This window comes from Enhydra lutris, unplaced genomic scaffold (genome assembly GCF_002288905.1).
Source record: "Enhydra lutris kenyoni isolate GAN:26980312 unplaced genomic scaffold, ASM228890v2 scaffoldscaffold48, whole genome shotgun sequence".
Lineage (NCBI taxonomy): Eukaryota > Metazoa > Chordata > Mammalia > Carnivora > Mustelidae > Enhydra > Enhydra lutris.
In genome coordinates this window covers 16,355,315-16,382,189 of record NW_019154132.1, presented here as the reverse complement: position 1 = coordinate 16,382,189, position 26,875 = coordinate 16,355,315, and the positions used below count along the sequence as shown (strand labels likewise).

Sequence of the window (26,875 nt, the reverse complement as noted above, 5' to 3'; positions counted from 1 at the left end):
TCATTCAAAGGCATCTTCTGCTTGGTTGTAGGACCGGTCTGACTCCACCACCCCGAGGCTTTCACAACTGAAGCTCCTTCCACAGGAGGCTGCATCGCTGTTCTTCCTCTTCAAGGGCTTTGCTCCCTGAAGGTGTGCTGGCTCCAAGGGGGCAGAAGTCGCCTCGTGGGGTCCTTTGGCAAAGGGAACCTCAGCCCCACCCGGTTCCGCGGCACCCGGGTGACTGGCCGGGGACAGAAGTCGGTCGCTCCTTAGCCTTTTTCTTATGTCTTCTTCTTTAGTCTGAAAAGCAGTATTAAAGAAGCAAAATGAGCCCAGATAACTTCCTTGTGCCTATTCCTGACATGAACCTGCATGGCTGGGCTGTGCCATCATTCAGTCACTCCACAAACACAGGCTGAGGCACTGCTGAGGACAGACACAGTCCCTCCCCTCCTGGAGCTTCTGGGTGGCCTTTGTTCTCCCAGGTAGGGGAAGGAGAGGTCGGCCAGGTAGGGAGATGGAGGCAGAGGTGGGCAGCCCACAGCTGTGAAAGCTGCTTCCAGCAGGATGGGGGACACAGGGTGATGGAGACCCGGTGTCCTCTGCAAGGCCTCCCCTCATCTGCCCTCTTCCCCTGCCCCTGACGCCTCCTCCCACCCCCACTCCAGCTGAGGTTTTCTTTTTCCCTATGAAGCAGACCCCATACTCAGAAGTGAACAGTGTTTCCTGAGGCTACCTGGATGGAGCCAGCATTCAGCCAGCTTCAGGATGCTTTACTCCTGCACCCCACAAAGAGAATTAAAGGAAAATGACACAGACAGCCCAGAAAGCCTACAGATCACTCCAGTACTTGATCTGAACCCTAAATCAGTGGTTAGGAAACGCCTATGTGGGTGCACTGTTAGCAGGCAGCCCTGCTCAGGGGTGAGCTGGGGGACCTTCCTGCGCCTCTCCACTGCCCGCATCTTCTCCTCCAGCTCATTCATTGTGAAAGCCTTTGCTTCCTGTTTGATCTTAAGCTTCTTCAGCCTGGCTGGAGGCTTTCTCAGCGGTGTCGTGTTCACCTGGAGGAAGACAGTTTTCAAAAGGGAGAAACAGACATTACTCAGGGGGCGGAGGGGAGATCCAGGAGAGGTGGCATGCACATGGTGTAAAAGGTTAGTCCTAAAAATCTAAACAGGTATGTTGGCAGAGTTAAAGACCACCATGTGAATGCTGGGAACAACAGAACTAAGTCCTATAAAATAATAATTTAAAAAAAAGGTCTATTAGATGTCTAGGAAAAAAAAAAAACCAATGACAAAAACAGGCTCTTCCTGAAACCCATCAAAGAATGCAAGGACGTTCGGGAGCTGGAAGAGGATTCAGGAGAAGAAAAGATTCTGGAGAAGAAACCTAAGGCAGAGAAAGGAGGCAGACGAGTGATGAATGTGTAGTTCAAGGTAAAAATAAAAAGTTAAATCTGATAATTTTGTAAATGCCGTGGGTTACAAACGCCTTTCATTTCGGATCGAGATAGGGTTTTAGTACTCTGGGTCTCACAGAGGAGAGAATTAACAATTACTGAGCAGCGACCCTGGGCTGGCCTTTGCTGTCAGAAGACTTCGAGAATGTTTTCATGACGTTAGGAAAAATCCCTCACTCGTTCATGTCACTGACTACCCTTTCTGGAGTTTAAAGTGATGGGATAATGACTTTCTGATTAATTTCTACTTATAAAAAAGTAAGATTGTAAAGGGTTTTTTTTTTTTTTTTAAAGATTTTATTTATTTATTTGACAGACAGAGATCACAAGTAGGCAGAGAGAGGGAGAAGCAGGCTCCCCACTGAGCAAAGAGCCCAACTCGGGGCTCGATCCCAGGACCCTGGGACCACGACCTGAGCCGAAGGCATAGAGGCCCAACCCACTGAGCCACCCAGGTGCCCCTGTAAAGGGTTTTTTTTTTTTTTTTAAATATTTATTTGACAGAGAGAGAGATCACAAGTAGGCAGAGAGGCAGGCAGAGAGGCAGGCAGAGAGAGAGGGGGAAGCGGGCTTCCCGCTGAGCAGAGAGCCCGATGTGGGGCTCGATCCCAGGACCCTGAGATCATAACCCTGGCCGAAGGCAGAGGCTTAACCTACTGAGCCACCCAGGTGCCCCCCCTGTAAAGGGTTTTTAAAGAAAGTTTTAACATACATCTTTTCTCTTTTTAAAAATTATTTTTTTAAAAAAATTTTATTTATTTATTTGACAGACAGAGATCACAAGTAGGTAGAGAGACAGGCAGAGAGCGAGGCAGAGAGAGAGAAAGGGAAGCAGGCTCCCAGCCAAGCAGAGAGCCCGATGCAGGGCTCAATCCCAGGACCCTGGGACCATGACCTGAGCCGAAGGCAGAGGCTTTAACCCACTGAGCCACCCAGGCGCCCCAAAAATTAATTTTTAAAATTATTGTATTTATTTATTTGAGGGAGTGAGAGAGAGCACAGCAGGGGTAGGGGCAGAGAGAGAGGGAGAGACAGACTCCCCGCTGTGTAGACACCCATGCAGGGCTGAGTCCCAGGACCCTGAGATCATGACCTGAGCTGAAAGCAGAAGCTTAACTGACTGAGCCACCCAGGTGCCCCTAAAAATAATTTTTTATAACATACATTGGTCATGAAAAAGTAAAGCAATACAGAAATAGTTTCCCAGGCTTCTGTTTAAACCACCTGGTCCCCAGTTGTATTCGTCAGCATGAACTATTTTAAAGAGTTTGGTATGTGTCCTGCCAGAATTCTCTATGTGCATATATTTATATACATATGTATGTGTAGTACATCTGTAATGTTAAACCAAACGTAAATAAGATTATACTCTCACCAGGCTCTGCAATTTGCCTTCTTCTCTTAATTTACGATGGACATCCTTCTAGGTCAGAATATACAGATTTATGACAACTGGGGAAGGTCCCAGTGAACTCTGGGGTTTCATTATAAATAAACTGATTTGTCCTAGGTAATTTCTCTAAAGACTTCTATTTTTTTTATTTTTTATTTTTAAAGATTTTAAAAATTTATTTGACCAAGAAAGAGAGATCACAAGTAGGCAGAGCAGCAGGCAGAGAGGGGGTGGGGGGGAAGCAGGCTCTTTGCTGAGCAGAGAAACTGATATGGGGCTTGATCCCAGGACCCTGAGATCATGACCTGAGCCGAAGGCAGACGCTTAACCAACTGAGCCACCCAGGTGCCCCGTCTCTAAAGACTTTTAAAGAAAGGGAACTAGTGATATTCATTGTAATATCTAATAGACTGTCTCTTTATACTATAAGACTGCCCATGCTGAAAATACGTCCAACAGAGAAGAGGTCTAGCACAATAGAAAAAGATACCAAACCAAGACTCAGACAGACCTAGGTTTAAGACCTGGCTTGGCCATGGTGTGTTTTTGCCTGAGTTCTTCAGCTCTATAAACCTTGCTTTCATCTCTTTAAAAATGGGTTTAATAATACTTACTTCACAGGATTTTCTTTTTTAAGGAGGTATCAGTAATCACTCAGGAAACGGTAATTACATTTCATTCAGTGAAAGGAGTGACTTTTTAAATGAAGTTTTTTAAAATGTTAATTCCAGTACAGTTAAAATACAGTGTAATATTAGTTTCAGATGTACAATAGAGTGATTCAACACTTCCATACAACACCCAGTGCTCCTCACGACTTAATCCCTCCTTAATCCCCTTCCCCTATTTCCCCATCCCCCACCCCTACCCACTTCCCCTCTAATAACTATCAGTCTATTCTCTATAGTTCAGAGTGTCTCTTGGATTATTTCTCTCTCCTTTTTTTTTTTCCTTTGCCCATTTGTTTTGTTTCTTACGTTCCACATATGAGTGAAATCATATGGTATCTGTCTTTCTCAGACTTATTTCGCTTAGTACTATACTCTCTAGCTCCATCCATGCCGTCGCCAATGGCAAGATTTCATTCTTTTTGATGGCTGAGGAATATTTCATTGTGTATTTACACCACGTCTTTTTTTTTTTTTTTTGAAGATTTTATTTATTTATTTATTTGACAGAGAGAGATCACAAGTAGACGGAGAGGCAGGCAGAGAGAGAGAGAGAGAGAGAGAGAGAGGGAAGCAGGTTCCCTGCTGAGCAGAGAACCCGATGCGGCACTCGATCCCAGGACCCTGAGATCACGACCTGAGCCGAAGGCAGCGGCCCAACCCACTGAGCCACCCAGGCGCCCCTACACCATGTCTTCTTTATCCATTCATCAGTCAATGGGCACTTGGGCCATTTCCATAGTTTGGCTACTGTAAATAATGCTGCTATAAACATTGGGAAGCATGTATCCCTCTGAATTAGTGTTTTTGTATTTTTTTGAGTAAATACCCAGTAGTACGATTACTGGATCCTAGGGAGGTTCTATTTTTAACTTTTTGAAAAACCTCCATACTATTTTCCACATTGGCTGTACTGGTTTGCAATCTCGCCAACAGTACCCGAAGGTTCCTTTTCATCCACATCCTCGCCAACACCTGTGGTTTCTTGTGTTTTTGATTTTAGCCATTCTGACAGGTCTGAGATGATACCTCATTGTGGTTTTGATTTGTATTTCCCTGATGATGAGTGATGTTGACCATCTCTTCATGTGTCTGTTGGCCATCTGGATGTCTTTGGAGAGATGTCTGTTCTTGTCTTCAAGTGGTGACTTTTTTCAGTGACAGCCCACAGAATCATCACCAAGTTACAGTATTTGTCTTGAAGGATGGGAATGGGAACCTGAATCCCGGAGGCCAGCTGGAGGCCTGGGCTTTAACCTGTAGACCACTAATACCCATGGTATCACCCGAGACAAGTCACCTCTTTGGACTCTTGTTTTCTCTCACGTAAAAATAGTGAGGATGCTGAGGACCACTAGGGTTCCTTCCAGCTTTAAGAACCATGATTCTCGGAAAGCCTTTTAGAAGGAAACATTTGTTGAAGTTTTGGCACAGTTACAGCCATCAGACAGTTTTATGTGGTGAGAAGTTTTTCACTACATGAAAACCGTGGGATGTCTGTCAAAGCAAGCTCCCCCTCCCCCATCACTGTATTATTTTTATGACAATTGGCTCTCAGGCTCCCTGCTGGCAAAAGCCATTTTCCGTGAAGAGGGACGTTCTTGCTGTAGTGGTTCAGCTAAAGATACTGTGAAATTAGTATGAAAACAGTTTTTTTGGGAAGTTCACTCACAGAGGGCTAAAAGAACATGCAATAGTAATCCCAGATTCAGTGAAGGAAGACTCTCTGAGGCTTCCCACGGGAGTCGGCATCTTGACTAAAGTCGTAGACAGTAGTTCTGAGATACTTGGGATTTCTGGTCTGGGTGGACTCTTCCTGTGGCTTTATCCCGGACCATACGTACAAAATCAAATACTTCCTCCTGCTTCCGGAAGTGAACCTCCCTGTGCAGCCCTCATCCTTTCCTGAGTCTGACGATTGAAATAAAAGCCTTGAAAGACTACTTGAAAGGGAAAGTATCTGTATTCTTTCCCACTGGATTTCCTGAAACCAGGATTTACCAACTCTCGGCACTTGAAAATAACAGTGATACACTCGGAGAGGAGTGAGTCATAGAAACTAAAAAAAAAAAAAAAAATCAACTTTAAAACCCATAGAAGTTGCTAGGTCAATGATTTTCTTTCAGAATACCAGCAGAGGGGGAGCCTGGGTGGCTCAGTGGGTTAAGCCTCTGCCTTCAGCTTAGGTCATGATTCCAGGGTCCTGGGATCGAGCCCCGCATCTGGCTCTCTGCTCAGCAGGGAGCCTGCTTCCCTTCCTCTCTCTCTGCCTGCCTCTTTGCCTAGTTGTGATCTCTGTCTGTCAAATAAATAACTAAAATCTTAAAAAAAAAAAAAAAAAAAAAGAAGAACACCAGCAGAGGACTGCCCCACCCAAAGACGGTGTGATAAGGTTTGGATCTTTTCAGCCCTCCTTGCTTGTATATATATAATTCTTCCTGCAGCCACTGTGCATTCCTCAGAGCCTCCCAAAGTAACTGTTGACCCACAGATGAACTACCCTGGCTAAGTTCTGTCACCAGAGTTGTGTGCACAGAACGGGTCGGAGCTTCCCGCAGTCCTGCTCCCTCCCTGTGAGACCACCCAGCCAGGCCACAGCGTTGGCTGACATTTATCTTATCAGTCCGCATCCTCCTCCTTAAAAAAACTCCCCGTGAGGTTCAACAAATAACATTAGAGACTCTGAGGCAAGATAACCAACTCCCTCACTCTACTGAAGGATACCAAGGGCAGAAGTGGCCCGGAGGAGGGAGTCAACTTTGGCCACAGAAGAAGGAGTCAATGGAGAAATCATCTTGTGTTTGGAGACCGTGGGTGGCCTAAGGGATGGGGGGAAAGGAGTTTGGGAAAAAAAACATCTCAAGTGGATAATGCCGAGGTGGATAAATGAGAGCCCATTACAACTCTTGTAGAGATCCATACCAACCAGACACATAGTTTCATGTGTATATAAAGTCCGTACATATTTATAATAAGCCACTTAAGGCTCTTTAGAATGTTTTAAAGTATACTGAAAGATTCACTTAGTCTGGTATTTACCTTACATATCATTGTAATTCCTTCTGAGTGAGGGTAAATTCTATTTGTATGAATCTGCTGGAAAGCATGTTATCTGGGAGAGGGGGTCACTATGAAACTGCTGTAGTATTTGCCAACAAGAAAATGAGAAAAATTAAGAAAAAAAAAAGATGAATGGGGCCCTCTGGGGGACAGATACTGCTGTGGACCTCTAGAGAGAGACTGGCCCATGGAGGGGGGGTCCCCAATTCAGCAGATGAGTGGAGGACCCTCACTTTACACAACCTTTTCTTATATTTCCCTCTACATGAGAACCGAATTGCAGAAGGGGTCAGATCTAACATTCCCTTATATTTATACACTTGGTCTACATAAGAAGTCTTGTTTTTAAAGTATTCTCACATTTCTTTCTTTCTTTCTTTATTTTTAAGATTTTATTTTTATTTATTTGACAGAAATCACAAGTAGGCAGAGAGGCAGGCAGAGAGAGAGGGGGACAGCAGGCTCCCTGCTGCGGGGCTTGATCCCAGCACTCTGAGATCATGACCTGAGCCGAAGGCAGAGGCTTAACCCACTGAGCCACCCTGGTGCCCCAGTATTCTCATGTTTATTATTCCATTCCCCCCTAATATTTGATTTAAATGATATCTTTGGGATCGATGAAGAAATTGTATTAAAATTTCTCGTTGGCTTCATCACATCCTAGTAACTGCTGATATTAACATCCCTTTTGGTTTGTTTGTTTTTTTAGCTAATTTTATCATCTGTTCTTTTTTTTTCCCCTCAACAAATATTATTAAATATTGGAGAGTTAAAAGTATGATTCAATTAACTATCTAATTAAGTATGATAGTATAAATAAAAATATGATCCAATTAACTATTATTAGATATTGGATAGTTAAAAATATGAACTAACAATATTTCCGTTCTTAGTATGTTCCCCCTTTCAGTATTCACTCATCTTTTTACATTGGCTCCTAACTTTTCCTAAAATATTAAGACTCCTGGTGTCTGATATGTTCTCAGCTACGCCTGAATTGAGAGACTTTACCTGAGATACTGACAAATTGTATCTCTCCTTCATTTCCATATGTTCCTGGGTATACCCTTAGTTCTCTACCTGAAAATGTGTTATGGCATTATAATAATAATCATATAATTACATATAACATATAATAATAATCAGTTATAATATAATATATAAATACCTTTATATATTATAGTTATAATAATATATTTATATAACAATGTAATTTATTATTTTAATACAATATTGAATAATTATAATATTAATATATATTTATTGTATTTTTATACTATTAATGTATACATAATATTACAACATATTTTCAGGAATACTTTAGAATTCTTTTTCATAATGAATGGGGGAATTCAATTTCAAAAGCTTTAACCCTCTCCAGCTTTATGATGAATTTGAAGGCTTTGTGTCCACATTGGTAGAAACCCCAGGGCAGTGGTTCTTTGCCTGGGCTGCCCACCAGAATCACCTAGGGACACTACAGCCAGGGCTCCCCCCCAGCCACTAGTCCCAGGAGGGACCTGGGCACTGGGATTTTTTGAAAGCTTTCTAGGAGACTCGAATGTGCAGCCAAGTTTAGGACCACAGCCCTAGGCGATAAAACACACAGCTGTGTTGTTGCAAGTCTGGATTATACCGGGACATCGTACAAAGCAAAAAACAAAAGAAACGAAATGTGTTATTCTTGCCTACCTCTGTGGTCCCGTCAACTTCAGATCTTTTTTGAGAACAGTCCAGCTAGGTTCCTGATAATCATTCAATTTCTCTATAATATAAACGCAGTCTTCATCTGGGGCTCACCTAATGATGCTATTGAAGGTCAAGCCCATAGTTTTCATTCTTCAATAGATACCTTTCTTTCATGATTTAGTTGATATTACTTAACCCTGCTGGTGCCCTTGTAAGGTCTCAGTTTGAACTCATTCATCTCTGACCAACATTTTAATGCTGTTCCCACTGCTGTTAGCATCAGGGTTCTACAGCATTTCCCTAAAGAAGGCATCGCTTCGCTACTCAAAGTTTCCACAATCCATCCTTCTCCAGATCGCTCTCCTGTCTTTCTCCTTTTGACACACCTTCTTTTTTTCTGACCTCCAGAGACTCACTTACAGCTAGAAAAGAATCTCTCCCCCCTGCTTTTCCATGTTAAAGACCCATCTTCTAGTACTTTCATATCAGATACAGTATCCTAAAGTGCCTCGTATCACAATAGCGTCGCCCAGATGTAAACTGTCATTACACTGACATTATCTTTTCCATTATATAATCTATTTTTACCTTCCCCTGCCCCCTACACCCTCCTACTCCTGGCAACCTGATAATATCATTCATGAGGTTTAGCAATCTCCTCTCTTTTCCCCAAATACCTTCGTATTTTCCTTCTTCAAAAGAGAATGCCACTTTGGCTTTTATTCATGAGTTCTCAGCATTTCCTACACGCAGAGAAGGAAATTACCTTTATTCAAACACTTAAGTGACTCGGTCAGGGTGGCACACTTAATTTAAATAATGCATCTTTTTTATTCCCAGTTGGTTGTTTTCCCTACAAGACCAAGATGGGCAGCCATCCAGAGCCTTTAATGTTCCTTCTGATGGGGCACCTGGGTGACTCGGTCCTTAAGTGTCTGCCTTCCACTTGGGTCATGATCTGGGGGTCCTGGGATCAGGCTCCCTGCTCAGCAGGAAGCCTGCTTCTCCCTCTCCCACTCCCCTGCTTGTGTTCCCTCTCTGTCAAATAAATAAATAAAATCTTTAAAAAAAATGTTCCTTCTGGTCCCTATTTCCATCATTTTTGTGTCTTTCTTTTCTTTTTTACTCATTTCTCCTTAGGCTTCTTTTCTCTCTCAATTCTTCTTTTCATCTTTTCGAGGACAATGGGGGGCTGCCTGGGAGCTTTGGTTAACAAAAGAACAAGAAAACAGACGAAAACCACAACAACACCACCTGCCATCCTCTTCAGGGGCTTAGCTAGAACTTATTAAAAAATGAAGGACTCAAGACTTGGCTCACAACCAGTTAAAATCTAAGTAAAAATACTGCCCACACTAAGGAAAAACGATGATCAGTTGGTCAAGATGAATCAGTAAAGAAAAAAAAAATAAATGTATGAAGATTTTTATCATTGTATTTATTTCCTCATGTTGGACCTTAGTGTGTATGGAAGCCTATGTATTCTAGCTTTGGCATTTAGGTGTATTTTCCTACTATAGAAATTGGATTCCAGTTTATAGTCATAATACCTAGTACATAGCTAAGGCTTAACAAAAATTATTCAAAGAATGAAGGCAGGTTATTCAACAGGGATAACTGTCTCTCAAATTCAGTAAAATCCAAGATGTTTTACTGGCTTCATTAATCATTGATGATTAGGGCATTCTTGGGGTACCATGACAGCTCAGTCAGTGGACCATGAAGCTCTTGGTCTTGGGGTCGTGTTTCAAGCCTCACATTGGACGTAGATAATATCATTGGACCTGATAATAAATATATGAGCTTAAAAAAATGATTAAGGCGCTTCCTGAGAGAAGGGTGATGTGTAGACAGGAGAGATAAGTTATGGGAGAAAAATCTGGCTTAGCTAAATGCTACAATCTGCGTGGTGCCTTGAAGAGTTTGGAGACTGTAATTCGTGATCGATCCTATTCTATAGCTATTTTTAACTATAAGCTAATGTTAATTATAGAATTACTTGCCATGACATCATAGGATTCTCCATTTTTAAATACTTTGCTGTGGCTCTGTATTATTCCTTGGACAATTAATTCCTCCAGAATATCCGATGACTTCTGTCGCTCTTGGGTCTTTAGGGGTTGGGGTTTACGGATTAATCCATCCATCACTAGATCTATAGGGAAAGAAAGAAGGAATAGAAATGTAAACATGAACATTTTATCAATCAGATGCTAAGTGGATGCCTTACAAATGACATTACTTAACTAAATCTTAGTCTCAACACTCTAACCTACGTATCTGTGTCAATTACATAAATCTTTGAATCGTTTGAAGTTCAAATTCTGAATGTCCTTACAGAGGATACACATCAGCAGAATATACAGTTTACTTAGCAAGCCCTGTATTAACATAACAAAAAGTCTTTCATGTGCTGCTATGTACTACTTTTTTGTTGTAACAACACTTATACACTTGAATATGACTACATGGGTTCTTTATGCTAATTATGAAGCACAGTTAGGAAGGAGATATCCTTTCAGTGACTCCTCTGAGTTGCAGTTTGGTTTCTATGCTTTGTATACAAAGGATAAACAGTGGGATGTTGCCAAGAGACTTCTAGTTCTGCAACCTTGAGTTTCCAGTGACGCCATCTGCTAAAGCTATGTAAGTAAGAGTATGCCTTTTTGAAAAGAGTCTTTGAACTAAATCACAATTGAAGTCAAGCGGTATCAGCTACATATTTACGATCGATTCCGAAAATGGCACCGAAACAGTTTCTCGGGGAGCCTTTATAAACCGCACTGATGAGAGAGACCCCCCCATTCGAAATCACCCATTTCTACAAATACGCAAGCAAACATCTGTCCTTATGGATTCCCATTATTAAACAAAGGTGCGGGGAGGAGTCCTCAGGAATGGGCTCTCTTCTGTTTTGCAATCATCGGGAAGTCCTGATGGTAACATGAATCATTCCATCTAGTGGACAGAGTCTTTTTATGAAAATTTCTACCCTCACTGGTTAACAAAGACAGTTTTCATGGATTTGCAGTGGGAAGAGGTGAAAAAACGCACAGGCACACACACCAGCCAGTGAGATGTTTCTCCCGTCAGAATATTCACCTTGTTGTTATAAGACCGCTGCAAGTAACTTCAACGAATTGTCGATAATCTCATTTCTCGTCCAGTGCTGTGCCTTCTAACCTTCCGTGTGTTTGAAATAGACTCAATTTTCACTTTAAAGAGCTGTATACAGCTTTCGGTACAGAGCGGTAAAGCATGTCTTTCAAGTAGGTAAACCAATAAACTAAAGCTTGAAATGATAGAGAAAAATTTAACAAAAAGTTAGAGGTAAAACCTCTTCAAAGAATTAAGGGGATTTTTTTTTTTTTCTTTTGGAAGGTGATCTTATCTGGAAGGGTCAATAGAGTAGTCACTATTTACTGAGCACTTAGGTACCTGGTACCATCTTATGTCCTTTATATACTTTGTAACATTGGGAATTTTTAAAAAAGATTTTATTTATTTATTTGTCAGAGAGAGAGAGAGATAGTGAGCTGATGAGCGGTGGGGAGGGGCAGAGGGAGAGGGGGGAAGCAGGCTCCCCACTGAGCAGGGACTCTCAGGGAGTCTGACTCAGCACTTGATCCCAGGACCCTGGGATCATGACCTGAGCCAAAGGCAGATGCTTAATGGACTGAACCACCCAGATGTCCCTTGTAATGTTGTGAATTCTGTGAGAGAGGTATTATCATCCCTATTGTATAAACTCTATGAGAGCGGCGAATTTACTTGCTGAAGGAGACATGGCTAGGAAGAGAACCAACTAGGGTCTGAATCCAAGAATGTCTGACTTCAATCCCCAAGTTCTCTGCCACCTCGGTGCCCTCCTTCCCCAAGGACCACTGTGTGGTCCATTTCCGTCTCAGGATGTGTCTAAAGAGAACATCATAGTTGATGACTGTCACTAACATGATACAATTATTCAATTATTAAAATGATTATGAAATAAAAATAATGAACTGCCTCAATCAATTATTTTTCTGGGTCCAAAATACTGGCTTGGCATTGACAGTGATCAGCCTACAAAGAAACCCCTGCACTATGGAGGTCTTGCAACTAATCCTCGTGATTTCTTGGGATGCTGAAGACAATCGGGGGGATGTTGGAAAGTGACATGACCCCTCTTTCTGGTTATGAAAGTCACACATGGTTATCAGAGTAAACTTGGAAAGTATAGAAAAGAAGAAAAAAGAAAAGAAAAATGCCCATCCTCTTACCATTCAGAGATTACCCTTATTGATATGTCAAATTTTACTTTTACAAATTTGACATCATACTGAACATACGGGTCTGTTTCCTATGCAGTTAAGGTACAGATTAGTGTTTTCTCACAAGGCTAGAAATTCTTTGTAAGTGTCAAAAGTAAAGTTGTACAAGAAAATGTAGGTGAATTCGTGTTTAACTCTGGCGTAGGGAAAGACTTTCTAACTATGACTCAAATTCCAGATTCAGAGAAGAAAATTGATAAATTTTACATTAAAAAACGTTTGTAAGGCAAAGAAAAAGCAATAAAGGTCAAATACAGGTATTGCATGACCCTTGATTTGATGTACTAAGCAGGGTATAATATCATTTTTGGTATTTTTGCTAAAAATGGATAACCCAAAGCTAATCATTAGGAAATATCAGCCAGACACAAACTGAGGAAGTTTCTGTAAAGTAATGGCTTATGTCTCCAAACACATCAATCTGATAAAAGACAAAGAAAAGCTGAGGGACTGGCTCCAAATTAATGGAGAAAAACACCGCATGATGTCGACATTAACCATGTGATCCTGGATTAGATCTTGAACCTGAAATTTATTTATAAAGGACATTTGTGAGACAATGGATAAAATTTGAATATGCAAATGAGATATGTACTGCATAAGGGGTAATTTGCTGATTGTGATCCTTGTCCTGTGATTATGCAGAGAATACCCTTGTTTTAGGAAACATATACTGGTGTACTTCAGAATAAAGTGTCATTATGTCTGCGATTTGCTCTCAGAAAAAACCTGTGTGTGTGTGTGTGTGTGTGTGCGTGTGTGTGTGTGTGAGAGAGAGAGAGAGAGAGAGGGAGAAAGAGAGAGTGAGCGTGAAGGGGGGGAGAGAGAGGGACTGTGATTCCTGTAATTATATCACATTCAAATGTGATATAATGTTAGCATTTGGGGAATCTAGGGGAAAGAATACAGGCATCCTTTGTTTTATGCAACTTTACTCAAATCTGAAATTATTCAAAATAATAAGTTTTTTTTCATTTTATTTTATTTCTTTTCAGTGTTCCAGAATTCGTTGTTTATGCACCACACCCATTGCTCCATGCAATATGTGCCCTCCTTAATACCCACCACCAGGCTTACCCAATCCCCCACCCCTCTCCTCTCCAAAACCCTCAATTTGTTTCTCAGAGTCCGCAGTCTCTCATGGTTTGTCTCCCCCTCTGACTTCCCCCAACTAAAGGAAGTTTTTTTTTTTTTTTTTAAGGAAAGACAGGAAATGTTAGTGTGAAGCTTGAAATTTTTAACAAATATACTCTAAAGATGGGCAGATCAGGGATCCAGAAAAGAGACAGAGGAGAAACTGGGCAGAGAACAGATATAAAGCATAGGGCACTGGTTCTTACTCATTCAGAGGGAATGGCTTTCCTGGAAACTAATTTACACCACATCTTGGAACACCTGCTTTAATAATTCACTCCCTCCCCAGGCTGGTGTGTCTGTCAGCATTACCCTGCTGGACAGACTGACTGAGGGTACCCATGTGTCCCCGTGCCCCTGACGGTCTGCCGTCTGTAGCACCATAGACATTGAACATCCGTGTCGCAGTCTAGGAGGGATTCCCATCAACGGAATTATCATCGAGAAAAAAAATGTACGTGCTGGCCAGACACACAGAGAGAGAGGGGAGGCCTCCCAGCTGTATCCCCCGTCTCCTACCTCACATCAGACCCACAAGGTGAAGGTTAATATGAAATCTATTATAAAGAGAGTGTGCCCCAAAGTCCAAGGAGAAGAATCTCATTTACTAACCCATCTATCTTCCAGCTCTAGCAAGTGCTTTGGGAAAAAAGGACAGCAGTCAGGAATGACACGAAAGCCTTCCCCTCCAATAAAACAGAGCACTTTTCCTTGAGTTCTATTGAGTTCAATTTGTTTCAGAGGCTGATAAAGTCTAACTAGGCATTCTTAAATCAACCCTGGGAGTTGGTGGGGGCGGGGGGGGGGGGTGTAGGTAACTCAAGGAAAGCAAGACCAACCACGGGAAAAGTCAAAATAGTTTCTAAGGAGCACACCAGGTCATAATGACTTCTTCTGTGTTTTTGAAAGATGACTGTTTTGTATATTTGCTGATCCTTTGGATGGGAGACACCAGGGGAACAGTTTGATGGAGGCTGCATATATTTTTGCAAATGAGAACTTTCTCTTGGAAAGGTGGGAACATGGCAGAAGTCTACAGGAATGTAACCAAAGCCTAAGGTCTGTTTCCCACCACGAGCAAGGGCTCCTTGCTTGAAAAAAAAAAAAAAAAAAAAAAGGAAAAAATCAAGATGGTTTTAGTCACTTCATCTACAAGAAAATTAATGGTTAGCATTATTTATTCACAGAATGAAGGCCTGAGGCTCCATCCTCGTGTCTCAGAGATGGGGTCTTTGCCATCTGGAACACTGCCTAGTCCACAAAACTGATAAAAGGGTTGCTAACATATGTTATACAACATATTTAGAGAGACAGTATTTTGTGGAGATTCATATAAACGAGGGCCATTACCTGAATTTATTCTTCTGTTTTTTTCACTAAGAGCTGGGGAGGTTTCTGGTATGGTTCCAGGTAAGCTTCCCAATGGAGTCTGTTTTTCCAGGCTGTCGGGGCTGCTCCCAGTGTCCTCGGGTACCACAGCTTCCTTCTGGGGCCTGCCGTCCTCCCTGGAATGAGTCCCTCCGACATCAGCCTGTGAAAAGGGAATGGCTCCCTGTGAGAGTCAAGATTTCTTGGAAGATGGTCTCTTGGAAGACGGAAACAACATCACAAGGTCTGCTTTGCGAATATTCAGCCGACTGGTACCTGTAGTGGAGGCTGACTGGCCAGAGCTCCCTGGAGATATTAGCTTGCATGTGGGTGTGATGCGTTTAAGGACCCTGAGTGGGCTCAGTGATCCTGGAGTACCCAGGCGTAACCACGAGGGTCCCTATGAGACGGAGGCGGAGGGAGACGAGGCTACAGAAGTGGAGAAGGGGATGCACCCGGGAAGCCGAGAAGCATTGAAGATGCTATCAGCTGCGGACAGAGGAAAGGCCACCAGCCGAGGAATGGGAGGAATTCAGCTCTAGAAGCCGGGACACACAAGGAAGAGGATTCTTTCCTGCAGTCCCTGAAAGGAACCAGCCCCGCCAATCCGTTGACTTGAGCCCCGTGGAACTGATTTTGGGCTTCAGACCTCCAGAATGGGAAGAGAGTGAAATTGTGCTGTAGCGAGTCACCAAGTGTATGATAATTTGTCACAGCAGTGATAGAAATGGGTACAGTATCTGCTAGCAATCTGTCAGGGACACGCTACCACGCTGGGCACCCGCACGACGCCAAGATGAACACATCCATCAAGTGTGAAAAGTAAAGATACTGCAGTGTAAAAAAGTCTTTTTTTTAAAAATGAAAGTATCTTTATTGTTTTTGCTGATTAAAAATGTAATACAGACTTATTGTAAAAATAAATAATACAGTAGGAAATTGGTGATGATCGGTTTTATGAGTTAACTAAGCTAGTCTATAGCATGGTTATTCCATCAAACAGAACCTAGGCATTGTTGTGAAGGTGTTTGGTAAATGTAGTTAATGCCTCCAATCAGTACATAAAAGAGGGTATCCTTGATAATCTGGGTGGGCCTCATCCAATCAGTTGAAGGCCTTAAGAGTAGAACTGAGGTTTTCCTGAGGAAGGAGGAGTTCATTCTGCGGACTGCACTTTCAACCCCAACCTGTCCTTTCTGACCACTTATGCCATTGTGTGGATTTTGGACTAACCTAGCCAGACCCCAATTGCATAAGCCAATTCCTTGTAATCTATCTATCATCTATCTATCTCACCAGCCAGCCAACCAGCCAGCCATAATCCTGGTTCAGTTCTTTTGGTAGAACTTGAATGATACAGAAACACAGTAGAAAGTAAGCACCAATCCCTAGACAAAAGCACTATTAACATCTCAGTATGTAACTTCACAGATGTGTTTGCTGAAAGAAATAGGATCTTTAAAGGCAAATTGGAATTGGCTAATTAGCACATGAAAAGATGTTCAGTATCATTAGTCATTAAGGAGATGCAAATCCAGACCAGAAGGAGATACCACCGCCCATCCACCAGGATGACTTATAAGGAAAAAACCCCATGATAAGTGTGAGCAGGGATGTGGGGAAATTTGGAGATTTTGTACAGTGCCCTGGAAATGTAAATGGTGCAGCCACTTTGGAAAAAGGTTTGAGGGTTTCTCAAAAACTCAAACAGGGGGTCCCTGGGGGGCTCAGGTGTTTCAGCATCTCCCTTCAGCTCAGTTCATGATTCCACATTGTGCTCCCTACTCAGCAGGGAGCCTGCTTCTCTCCCTCTCCCTCTGCCCCTTCCCCTGCTTGTGCACGAGGTATCTCTCTCTCTCAAATAAATAAAATCTTAAAAAAAAAAAAAAGCCAAACAGAGTTAGCATTTGATCCAAAAATTCCTCTTCTAGGTATATATACCCAAGCAAAATGAAAACATATATCCGCACAAAACCTTGCACACTAATGTTCAAAATTCATATTCGTAATATCTAAAAAAGTAAAAACAACCCAAATATCCATCAACTGATGAATGGATAAATAAAATGTGGTCCATCCAGACCAAAGAATACTATAGAGCAATAAAAAGAAATAAAGTCTTCAAGTACACTGCTATGTAGGTGACATTTGAAACGTTATGCTGACTGAAGGAAGCCAGACGCAAAGAATGGTCCACTTACCGAACATTCAGAGTAGGCAAATTAATAGAAATGGAGTAGAGATTTTGTGGTTGCTTAGGACGTGGAGACTGGCCTCTAATGGATAGTGGTTTCTTTTGTGGGGAGTATAAAAATGCGCTAAAATTAGATTGTGGTGATGACTATGGATTGTGCATTTTAAATGGGCAAGTTGTATGACATGTGGATTGTATTTTAATAAAGCTACTTGTGAATAAAATAAATTAGGTTATACATTAAATAATATTGTATTATATTTCTGTAACCTGTTTTTTTCATTAACAATGTATCAGAGACATTAGTGTACCCAGTGTATATACTATATATCAGTGTATGTAGGTCAGTGTATACAGATTACAGATTTACCTCATTCTATTTTTTTCTTTTTCGATTTACCTTATTCTACTTAATGTTGGGGAGCGGTCGTTTAGTTGATGACCAGAGTGTGGTCTTTTATGTAATATGTCACAACTTGTTTAGTCAATTTCTACCAATGGCCATCTAGGTGTTTCTACATATGTTTATATATGTGATTCTATATATGTTTTCAATATAAGGAACAGTGCCGGCATATATCTGTGCATAGACATTAGTGTGAACTCACCCAATCACTCCAAGAGAACACGTCCCTAGATGTGGACATGCTGGGTCCAAAGATGTACACATTTTTTATGAATATGGGTCTCCAGAGTGTCGTCCATAAATCCTGCACTGGCTTACAACTTCACCTTTTCCTTTTAAGAATATCGATTTCTCCATACTACAATTCCATCACTTACAAATAGGTCAAGACACGGTAAAAAGGGGCCCATATGTGATTTAATAAACCAGTGACTCCAAAATGCCGGTCTATGTCAAATCTTAGTCCCACAGAGAAAGAAGAAAAGTAAGAAAAAAAATGTAGTGAGTTTTTCTAAAAGGTAAATTAATTCAATTTAAAGAACTGTCATTTATTTGGAGAGGCAATGTGTTCTTATATCGGTCTGTTCAGGAAGACTTTTTCTCCAATCCCTTCTAAACTCCTCTGCCCCCTCCCTCTCAGCACTGGCTCTTCTTTCCTTGCTTGGGTTGACTGGCCAACCTCTTCTGCATCTAAGACACACATACCAGAGGAAGCCTCCTCGGTGTCCCCAGAAGACCTAAGAACATAAGCATCTTCTCTGAGTATTGTCCTCTGGGTCTTCTTCTCATGTCTATTGATTTCACATTGTTGGCCCACGGGGTGCTCTTCTTCTCCCCTGAGTATTCAGAGGTCCCCAGGATCCTACCTCTAAACCCCACTATTTCCAGCAATGCCCTGCTACACTTGTACCATGTTGTATTTTGCTGGGGCAGCAGAAGATGTTGAAGAAGAGAAGATTCTTGAATTGGGTCTTGATTAATGAGCTTTCAGTGGGCAAGAAGAAAAGGTCACTCTAGACAGAGACAAAGCACACACGAAGAAGGGGTATGAAACAACACTGTGAGCGTATGAACTTGAATTTTTTCAGGGACGCAGAAACAGGTGGAGGTAGAGAGGGGTAGGTGTTGAGGTGGGAAAGGGATTTTATTTTAAATGCGACCAGGAATCCTTCATAGGATTTCTGTACATGGAAGTAAAATAAAATGATGAGGAGTGTGTTTTTAGAAAAGTCACTGGGGTTAGTGCAAACTGGAGGAGTCGAAGGAAGCAAGGAAGGGACAGAGCAGGGCGGTCGGTGAACATGATCACGGTTGCCCAAGTGAGATCTGATTGAACATGAACTAGGACAGTGGCGATGAACCTGGGGGAAAGAGATGGGCCCAGAAACATTAGAAAGGAAGACAGCACACTTCTCAGAACTTCCATTTAAAAGAGGGAGGTCTCTCTGGTTCAAAGTTACAACTTCAGGGACTCAAGAGAAAGCATTTCCTTTGGGAAAATTTAATTTAGAAAAATAGGACATCAGCATGAAACTCTTGGTACTCTCACAATAAAAATCATACAAATAAAAAAAAAAAACTTAAGCACATTTGTTCACTTTCTGGAAGCTCTCCAAAGTGCTTTGAAATCCCTCAGAGGCTAAGTAGAAATCACAGTTGATAGGTCACGGCAGCTCCAACCTGCCCCAGGTTCTTGTCATTCAATTAGGGATTCTTCTATGTTCATAGGGAGACTCACATAGCTTCTCATCCCCATCCTAGCATAGTATGATGACTCCAGCTAAATCAACATCACTTCATCGTGCTGAGAGTTAATTAGTTCTGTGCTTCAAGACAACACCGGAAAGTATGAAAAAGCGACCAACCGAATAAACAAAAGAGTAAGCGAACAAAAAGTCAATCGATCTAAAATACAAATGGCAGACAGAGAAAGCACGAGAGCAACTATATGCTTATTCTTTCTCTCTCCATTTGTCTTTCTGCACAGACACAGTTACTGCTGTGCAGTCCCTGTACAGTAAGCTGACCCAGGAAAAGTGTTTATAGATAGGACATACTGTTATTTTATCATATAATAATAATCTTATGATATCAGACAGGGTCTCTCTCTCTCACATGCACACACACACATTTATGCACCCATATTTCCCACATATATAAAAACACATATTGTTACATATAACAAAGGAAAAGGAGAATCTGATGCTTTTTCAGGGGCTCACAATTCATGCTGAAGGTAAAGCAAAGATCGTGTTAGGTATTCTTGTCCCTCTTTCCAAATAAACTATGAAAAACCAATTATCTGCAGTGATGGTAAGACAGGTGATTTTACAACTTTGTGTTGTTTTTCAGACCCTTCCATTTTTTGAAGCTAGGAAGGCACCGAGTGAAACACTGGGATGAATTCTGCCGTCGAACATTTCCCATCAGAGACCCTGACAAATTTAAACACAACAAACAAAATGCCCATATTGGGGCTGAGAGCAAATTTGAATTTCTCAGTCTCGGAGGTGGCTTTTCACAAAGATATTTTGCTGTCGACAAATCAGAGTATATTTAAGTATATTTAAGTATATTTAACCCCTCATGATCTCCCAATGGCTTCATCAAAGCCACGAACCCAGACCTTAGCAAGGATCTTCATCCATTTATGCTTACTTCCAGTCTGCCTTTAAGCTCTGTTAGTAACCAAAGCTTAAATGGTAATAGAAGAAACACAATCTTTTGACATAAAATAACATACACCAGCCTTCAGTTTCCGGGGCAGAAATGTAAGGTTTATCTCTTCAGAAAGCTGGGACTGCCTTTCAAATATCTTATCTATATGCAACACATTCTGGAAATTCTAACCCAATTTCATAATCTAGACTTGAGAATAGACAGAGTTCAAAGACCAATGATATTTACAAATTAATTCTGTCTATGCCCCTCGGGGATATGGCGAAACAGATTTCTTGTTCTTTATAATGCATGCAAGGTTTATATTTTCACACCAATGAGAAGGCTATCTGCCGTGGTACTGGGGAGGGGGTGGGGAGGTGGGTGGAAGGTTTTATCCTTTCCTTGAGATGAAGTTGTGGTAGAAGTACGGAATCAATACGTTTCTATATTTTGTATCAATTCTATTTTATACTGCATTGTCCTAGGGATAAAATCTTATCATTATAGATAGAATTGAAAAGCCGAGAATTCTAAGCTAACGGGATGCATGAGAATCATCAGTATTCCAAAAAGGATATCACTTTTAACTACAGACAGAGTTGGTTTTTGTGTTTTGTTTGTTTTGGGTCTGGAGGTACTGTAGGTTGTGTTCTAAAGCTTTTGGGAAATGCATCTGTCAAACATTTTGGAAGGAGTCACTTGTCAAGTCTCCCCTGAGCTGAAACCTTAAATCATGTGATTGGCAGATGCATTTTATAAATATATTTGTCTTGCAGACATATAGGGAAAATGCATTCTTCAAAATTTGATTTTTCTAGTTTACATCTAATGAATAGAAAAACAAAAAGCAACCCACCAAAAACCACTCAGTGGTTTTTGAATCTTTTCTTTTAAGAATCTTTTAAGAATCTGCAGTGGTGGGGCGCCTGGGTGGCTCAGTGGGTTAAAGCCTCTGCCTTCGGCTCAGGTCATGATCCCAGGGTTCTGGGATCTTTTAAGAATCTGCAGTGGTGGGGTGTCTGGGTGGCTCAGTGGGTTAAAGCCTCTGCCTTCAGCTCAGGTCATGATCCCAGGGTCCTGGGATCGAGCCCCGCATCGGGCTCTCTGCTCAGCCGGGAGCCTGCTTCCTCCTCTCTCTCTGCCTGCCTCTCTGCTTACTTGTGATCTCTGTCTGCAAATAAATAAATAAATAATCTTTAAAAAAAAAGGAATCTGAAGTGGAAGAAGCCACTTGATCCCTTTTATTCTGATGATAAACAAGACTTTTCTGGTCAAAGCCTAGGGAAAAACTGTGAAGGGTCTATAGAGATTGTCTATTCCAATCTAATCTGTTCCTTTTCATAATAAGCCAGAAACTTGGAGTTCATTATACAGAAGAATGTTTCTCCAACTGAGAAAAGTTTCGCATGCTTTTCTTATCAAGCATTATTTTATTATCATATCTTTTTACCCCTTTAGACTAAGGTAAAAATGAGGAGAAAGCCAGTAGGCAGGTCTTGGGAAGTTCAATTCAGAATATTTTCAAGTTGTGCCATTAAGAAACATAAAAATTTCATGCAAGCAAACACGTTCATCTTATTTTAAGGACACCGCTGAACTACAGAACCCTCAGCTCATGCATTTAGGAAGCTAGCAAAAGCAGCACTGCTCCGATAGCTAGAGAGTGTTTAATTAATAATCACACCTTTGCTGGATCAGATTTCCAAAGTCAAGTACTTGGGTGGCGGGGGGGAAGGAGGTACAGGCGTGAGTCGACTCTGAGTCAATTTTCCGGCTATTTTAATACTGAACTTCTTCCCTGCTGACTGTCGTTAGTCCTAGTTATGCGACTAGGACACAAGAAGATACCAAGGAGTTGGAGGAGCCAGGAGGGACATGGAAGTCACTCAAGAAAAGTTCGTTAGTGCTTGTCTGCATCGGGCGCTGTAGTGAGCACATGAGATGCAAAGACAAAGAAGGTAGTAACTCAGGATGGAGGCAAACGTGAACATGAATAAATGCAGTAAGATGTTTTGAAACATGGTAGGAGAAGGTCTAAGGTCAACTCTGCCAGCATGGTGGCAGTAGCGGGGAGGGGCAGGGGCAGGAAGAGGGGTCTTACGTTGTCGTGAAAAATGGGTACATATTTGCTATGTGGCCCAACAAGGAGGAGAGGAAAGGTTTGAAGGGAGGATAAACAGCAGGATAAACAGCAGGCGCAAAAGCATGGAGATAGAGACAGAAGGAGTTTGGGGAGCAACGAGGAGCGAGGTTTGACCATGACCGAGTGTGGGAGGAGACGAAGCTGGAGAACGTGACCCGAGGCAGCTCAAGGATGGCTGGTAAGACGTGCTAAGGATTTGGGAATTTATCTCCCATAAATCATCTCATGATAACAACAATTGTACTACTTCCTATTAAGCACTTAGTCCGTGCCAGGCGTTGGTAGGATCATTTCACATGAATTTCACCTTCGTCAATAACTCTATGAAATAACTAGTATCAGTAGTACCCTCATGTTGCAGAGAAGGATACTCAAGCACAGAGATGCTCAATAACTTGACCAAAGTCACACCGCTAACACACAGTGAACCCAGAAATCAACCCGAGGTGGTGACATTCTTGACCACTGACTTGTGTGCCTACCTGATGGCTTGGTCACTGTTTTGTCCCCAGAGGACGACATAATCAGGTTTTGCTTTAGAAGGATTGCCCCGGAGGTCATGAAGAGGGAGAACTGGAAGGAAGGTGGGGGTGGGCAGGGAGGACCCAGGGAAACCAGTTGGGAGAACCGAACAAAAATCCAGTGGAGACGCAATGACTTTCATACCCAGGGAATTCAGGGAGAAATACAGAAACCCTCCCAAGCCTGAGAAAGCTTGGCTTGGAAGAACCCGGTGTATCTCACATGCAGAAAGGATTGCTTTTTTTTTCACTTCCACCTGCTCTATCCTCCCCCTGCTCAACAAAATCATTTTCAGTAATAACCACAAAATGAAACAAAGGGTAATGGCCAGATAAGAAACACAGAGAGTGGAAATTTCCTTCTATGGAAGTCTTATTCGTAATCATGCCAGTAGAGTAAAAAAAAAATATTTTTCATACAAGAAAGATAAAAGCACAATGGGTTAATATTTTAAATCATGTTAATATAGTTTATTTTTTAAAGATTGTATTTATTTTTTTGAGAGAGGGTGTGAGCACGTAATCTATGAGGCAGAAGGAGCTTTAAATAAACACTTACCACGTGAGGAGTGTCACAGCAGTAGTGTTTGGGCCCGGTGCTGAAGGTAAGTAGGAATTCCTCAGGTGAACTGGAAATGGGAGCTTGGGAAGGGCATTCCAGGAAAGGGGAATGGCATGGGGAACAGCATGGACGGTGTTGATGAGTGGAGGAAGGGAGCACTGCAGGTTCCTGCGGCACACCCGGGAGTCCACGAGTGTGTGGGACTAGACAAGATGATGTTAGAAAGACCAGTGGGACCATGTGTAGGGGGTTTTGCACACTCTGGGGAATTTTTCCTTAGAAATAGAGGTAGCAGTGTGGGTGGGAGGCAGATGGGGTAGGGAGGATGCCAATGGGAGAGGCAGGAAGAGCCCATAAGAGGTAAGAGGGCCCTAAACTCAGACAGAGACAGCTGGGGTAGAAAGGAACAGTGTCAAGGAATAGAAACTGTGTCAGGATGGGTGGGCACCAGGTCCTAAGCCCGAGTCTCTGGTTTGTCTAATTATGTGCCCCAAGAGCCTGGCCTGTGTACCACACACAGTACCTGCTGCGAGAGGCACCAAATGGCATCTTGCACATTGTCTGCTAGAAAACAGGTGTGCACTTTAGACAGCTGCTCCAAAAATGCCCTTTTGCAGGCGTGACCCTAAGTCCTGGTTTCCTGCAGACTGTATGGGCTCCAATAGGACATGGCAAATTTGTTAATAGTGTTCCTTTTCACTCTTAAAAGTGTCCTGCTTTTGATGATAGAGTATATGGTAATATTATCTTTGGGTGACCCCCCTCCAAGGTATAGCTCTGCGGGTTCCCACTTTCATTGGTGCAATACGGCCGGCGGTGAGGATGGGAAGAAATCCTGGACCTCATCCCTCCATGCCGCACCCTGGGAAAAAATCCCCTTCATGTCTCCAGAAGAATTATGGGGTTTGCAACCTTGAGAAGGAGAGAGAGCGTGCAGAGAGTACTGGAATGAGACTCTTGAAAATCAGAGTCTATCTCCAGCTCTGCCCCCAACCAAGCTGTGCAGCCTCAGGGTCCTCAGGGTTAGGTAAGCGGGAGGGCTCAGCCAGAGAGAAGGCCTCCAGGATCTCTTTGAGCTCTAAGTAATTCTCAAAGGCCCACTTTCCAGAAGCCAATAAAGTAGGGCAGCTCCCCCGCACCCCAACCCTCCCCTGAGAGTCCCCAGCAACCCCAGCTCTGGGCAGAACGCACAGCTCTACCTTCTACTCCGGCCTCTGCCCTGGGGGGTGATCACCATCTCAAGTTCTTGAACCACAAAAGGCTCTCAAAGCTAGTCCTGAGGCAGGATGAGACCTGGATAAGACAGCAGGTGAACACGGCGAACACAGCGGCTCCCACCCGGGAGGGCTGCGAGCCCCCGGCGGACCCAGCCCCAGCCTACTCCAGTCGCCCCTCGCCCCCAGGCGTGGCAAAGGGCTTTGTGCCCGCTTGTTGTTGGGTTTGCTTGTTTTACCTTAAATCCCTCTTCCCAGCCCTTCCTGGGCGCGGGCACGCGTCTCTGGTCCTCAGCAGTCTGGGAAGGTCCGCAGCCCATGCCGTGCGCCGCGCGCTTCCCCTCCGCCCGGACCTGCAGTGCGCCCCGAGGGGTGCTCCCTGCTGCGCCCCTGCGTCCCACCCCAGCGCCCCGCACCCCACCCCTGCGCCCTTCGCCCTGCACCCCCGCCCCTGCACACCGAGAGCCGGGGCTGGAGGCGCTCGGCAGCCGGGCAGTTGCCGGGAACTGTTGCCACAATAAACCGCATCACGCGGACCTGGGACCTGGGCGGCCGTGGGATGTTTGTAACTGGAAACAAGATCCGAGGCGTCTAAACCACAGAGACAGTGCAAATCGCAACCCTCTGCAGAGGGACGGGAGGGGTGGGAGGAGCCTGCTGCCTGGATGAGTTCGTTTTTCAAATACCCTGGGTGAAGGCATCCTGCGGGGACCTCCGATTTGTTCCTTTCTGAGGCCCCGTGGGAGCCTCTCCCGGCCGGGACGCTGGGGACCGCGCGCAAGGTCGCGGCGGAGTCCGGCCGCAGGAGCAGCTCCCGAGCCGCCGGGCGGGCAGTGCAGACAGCCCGACAGCCCCCGACGGCGGGGTCCCAGGCAGAGCTGGGGAGGACGGTCACGCAGACAGAAACGCACACCATGAAGAAAACCAGGCATTAGGATCAGAACAGCTCAGCAGCCGAGAAATGGGTCATGCAAATCATTTTTATGGAGACTGCGTTTTATGAGCTGTTACGTGGTAAGGAGAGTGCCCGGCGAGGCATGGTGCTTTCAGAGAATTAAGTAAAATGGTGTTGTCCACTAAAAAGGGGAGACCAGGAAGATCACCCAGCTAAGCAACAAGTTCTTTGCTAGATTTCTTTTCTTTACTTTTTTTTTGGGGGGGGGGGTGTGTGTCCTAATTTTAATTAATTTTTACTTTCAAGAATTAAAAACAAAAAGCTGAAAGGGATCGTAGACACCGTTTACCAACCCCTTGTTTTACAGGCTGTAAACCTGGGATGGGAGAGGTTGACAGATTCACACTGCGGTGGGGAGGCTAGTTAATGTGGGATCTGGAATGAAGAACAGCGTGGCCTGACTCAGTGGGTCCGTGAATCCACACCACCAGGAAGATTCTCCTAAGGATTCTTGGAAATGTGAAAATTCTGAATCCTTGCGGGGAAATTACTGGTCAGCTCTGTTAGAAGAAGCTGATCATTTACATTATAGCATTTAAGTTCATTCCACTGCCTCTCCTTACTGCTTAGATGGTGTTACCTGTCAGTTTTCATTTCACTAAAATTGAGGAGAGAGGAAAAGGGATAAAACTCAAGTCCAAGCATTATCGTTATTGAGCAAGGAGCTTGAAGGATTTGTGAATGAAGTTGGAACAAGGCTCAGATGGTGTTTGGGGAACATATCTGAAAGTATTAACTTGTAGTTGTAATAAGTCCCATGAAATAGTCCAACTGGGAACTGAAAAATTCTTGACTAAAATAATCTGACACAACAGACACCAATGAAATGTTCTTGAGAAAGGTTAATGAAAGTGTGCAGGATGAACAGTGAGAGGGGTTTCCTTCCCGTCCGTTCCCTTTCCCTCTTTTCTTTCCCTATTTTCTTTCCTTTCCCTTCCCTTCCCTTCCCCTTTCCCCTTCCCTTCCCCTTTCCCTTCCTTTCCCCTTCCCTCCTTTCCCCTTCTCTTTTTTCCCTCCCCTCCCCCCTCCCCTTCTCTTCCCTTCCTTTTCCTTGCAATCTGTGAACAGAGATTTGCTAGGACATGAGTATGAATCAAGGGGGTGGAAGCCAGATGTGTTGTTCGGACATGTCGGGAAGCATCCTGTAACT

The 26,875-nt window shown here is 43.2% G+C and overlaps 1 protein-coding gene across 1 annotated transcript; it reads right to left on the bottom strand.

The window, feature by feature from the left end:
* LOC111156641 (stathmin domain containing 1) lies at positions 1-25,090 on the bottom strand. Its single transcript, XM_022517651.1, has 5 exons — positions 25,010-25,090; positions 15,052-15,232; positions 10,261-10,412; positions 921-1,046; positions 1-282 (listed from the first exon to the last, which is right to left on the bottom strand). Exons 1-5 carry the CDS (start codon positions 25,088-25,090, stop codon positions 1-3), a joined length of 822 nt encoding a protein of 273 aa, XP_022373359.1.
* Between the last annotated feature and the right edge of the window lie 1,785 nt (positions 25,091-26,875).

Bases quoted from the DNA above. Each gene is read 5' to 3' on its own strand.
- LOC111156641 (XM_022517651.1), bottom strand. From the start codon at position 25,090: ATGGGCTGCGGACCTTCCCAGACTGCTGAGGACCAGAGACGCGTGCCC. The intron at 15,233-25,009 runs GTAAAACAAGCA...CCCTTTTCACAG, and splicing joins GCTGGGAAGAGGGATTTAAG to GCTGATGTCGGAGGGACTCA. The intron at 283-920 runs GTCCCCCAGCTC...ACTGCTTTTCAG, and splicing joins CAGTGGAGAGGCGCAGGAAG to ACTAAAGAAGAAGACATAAG.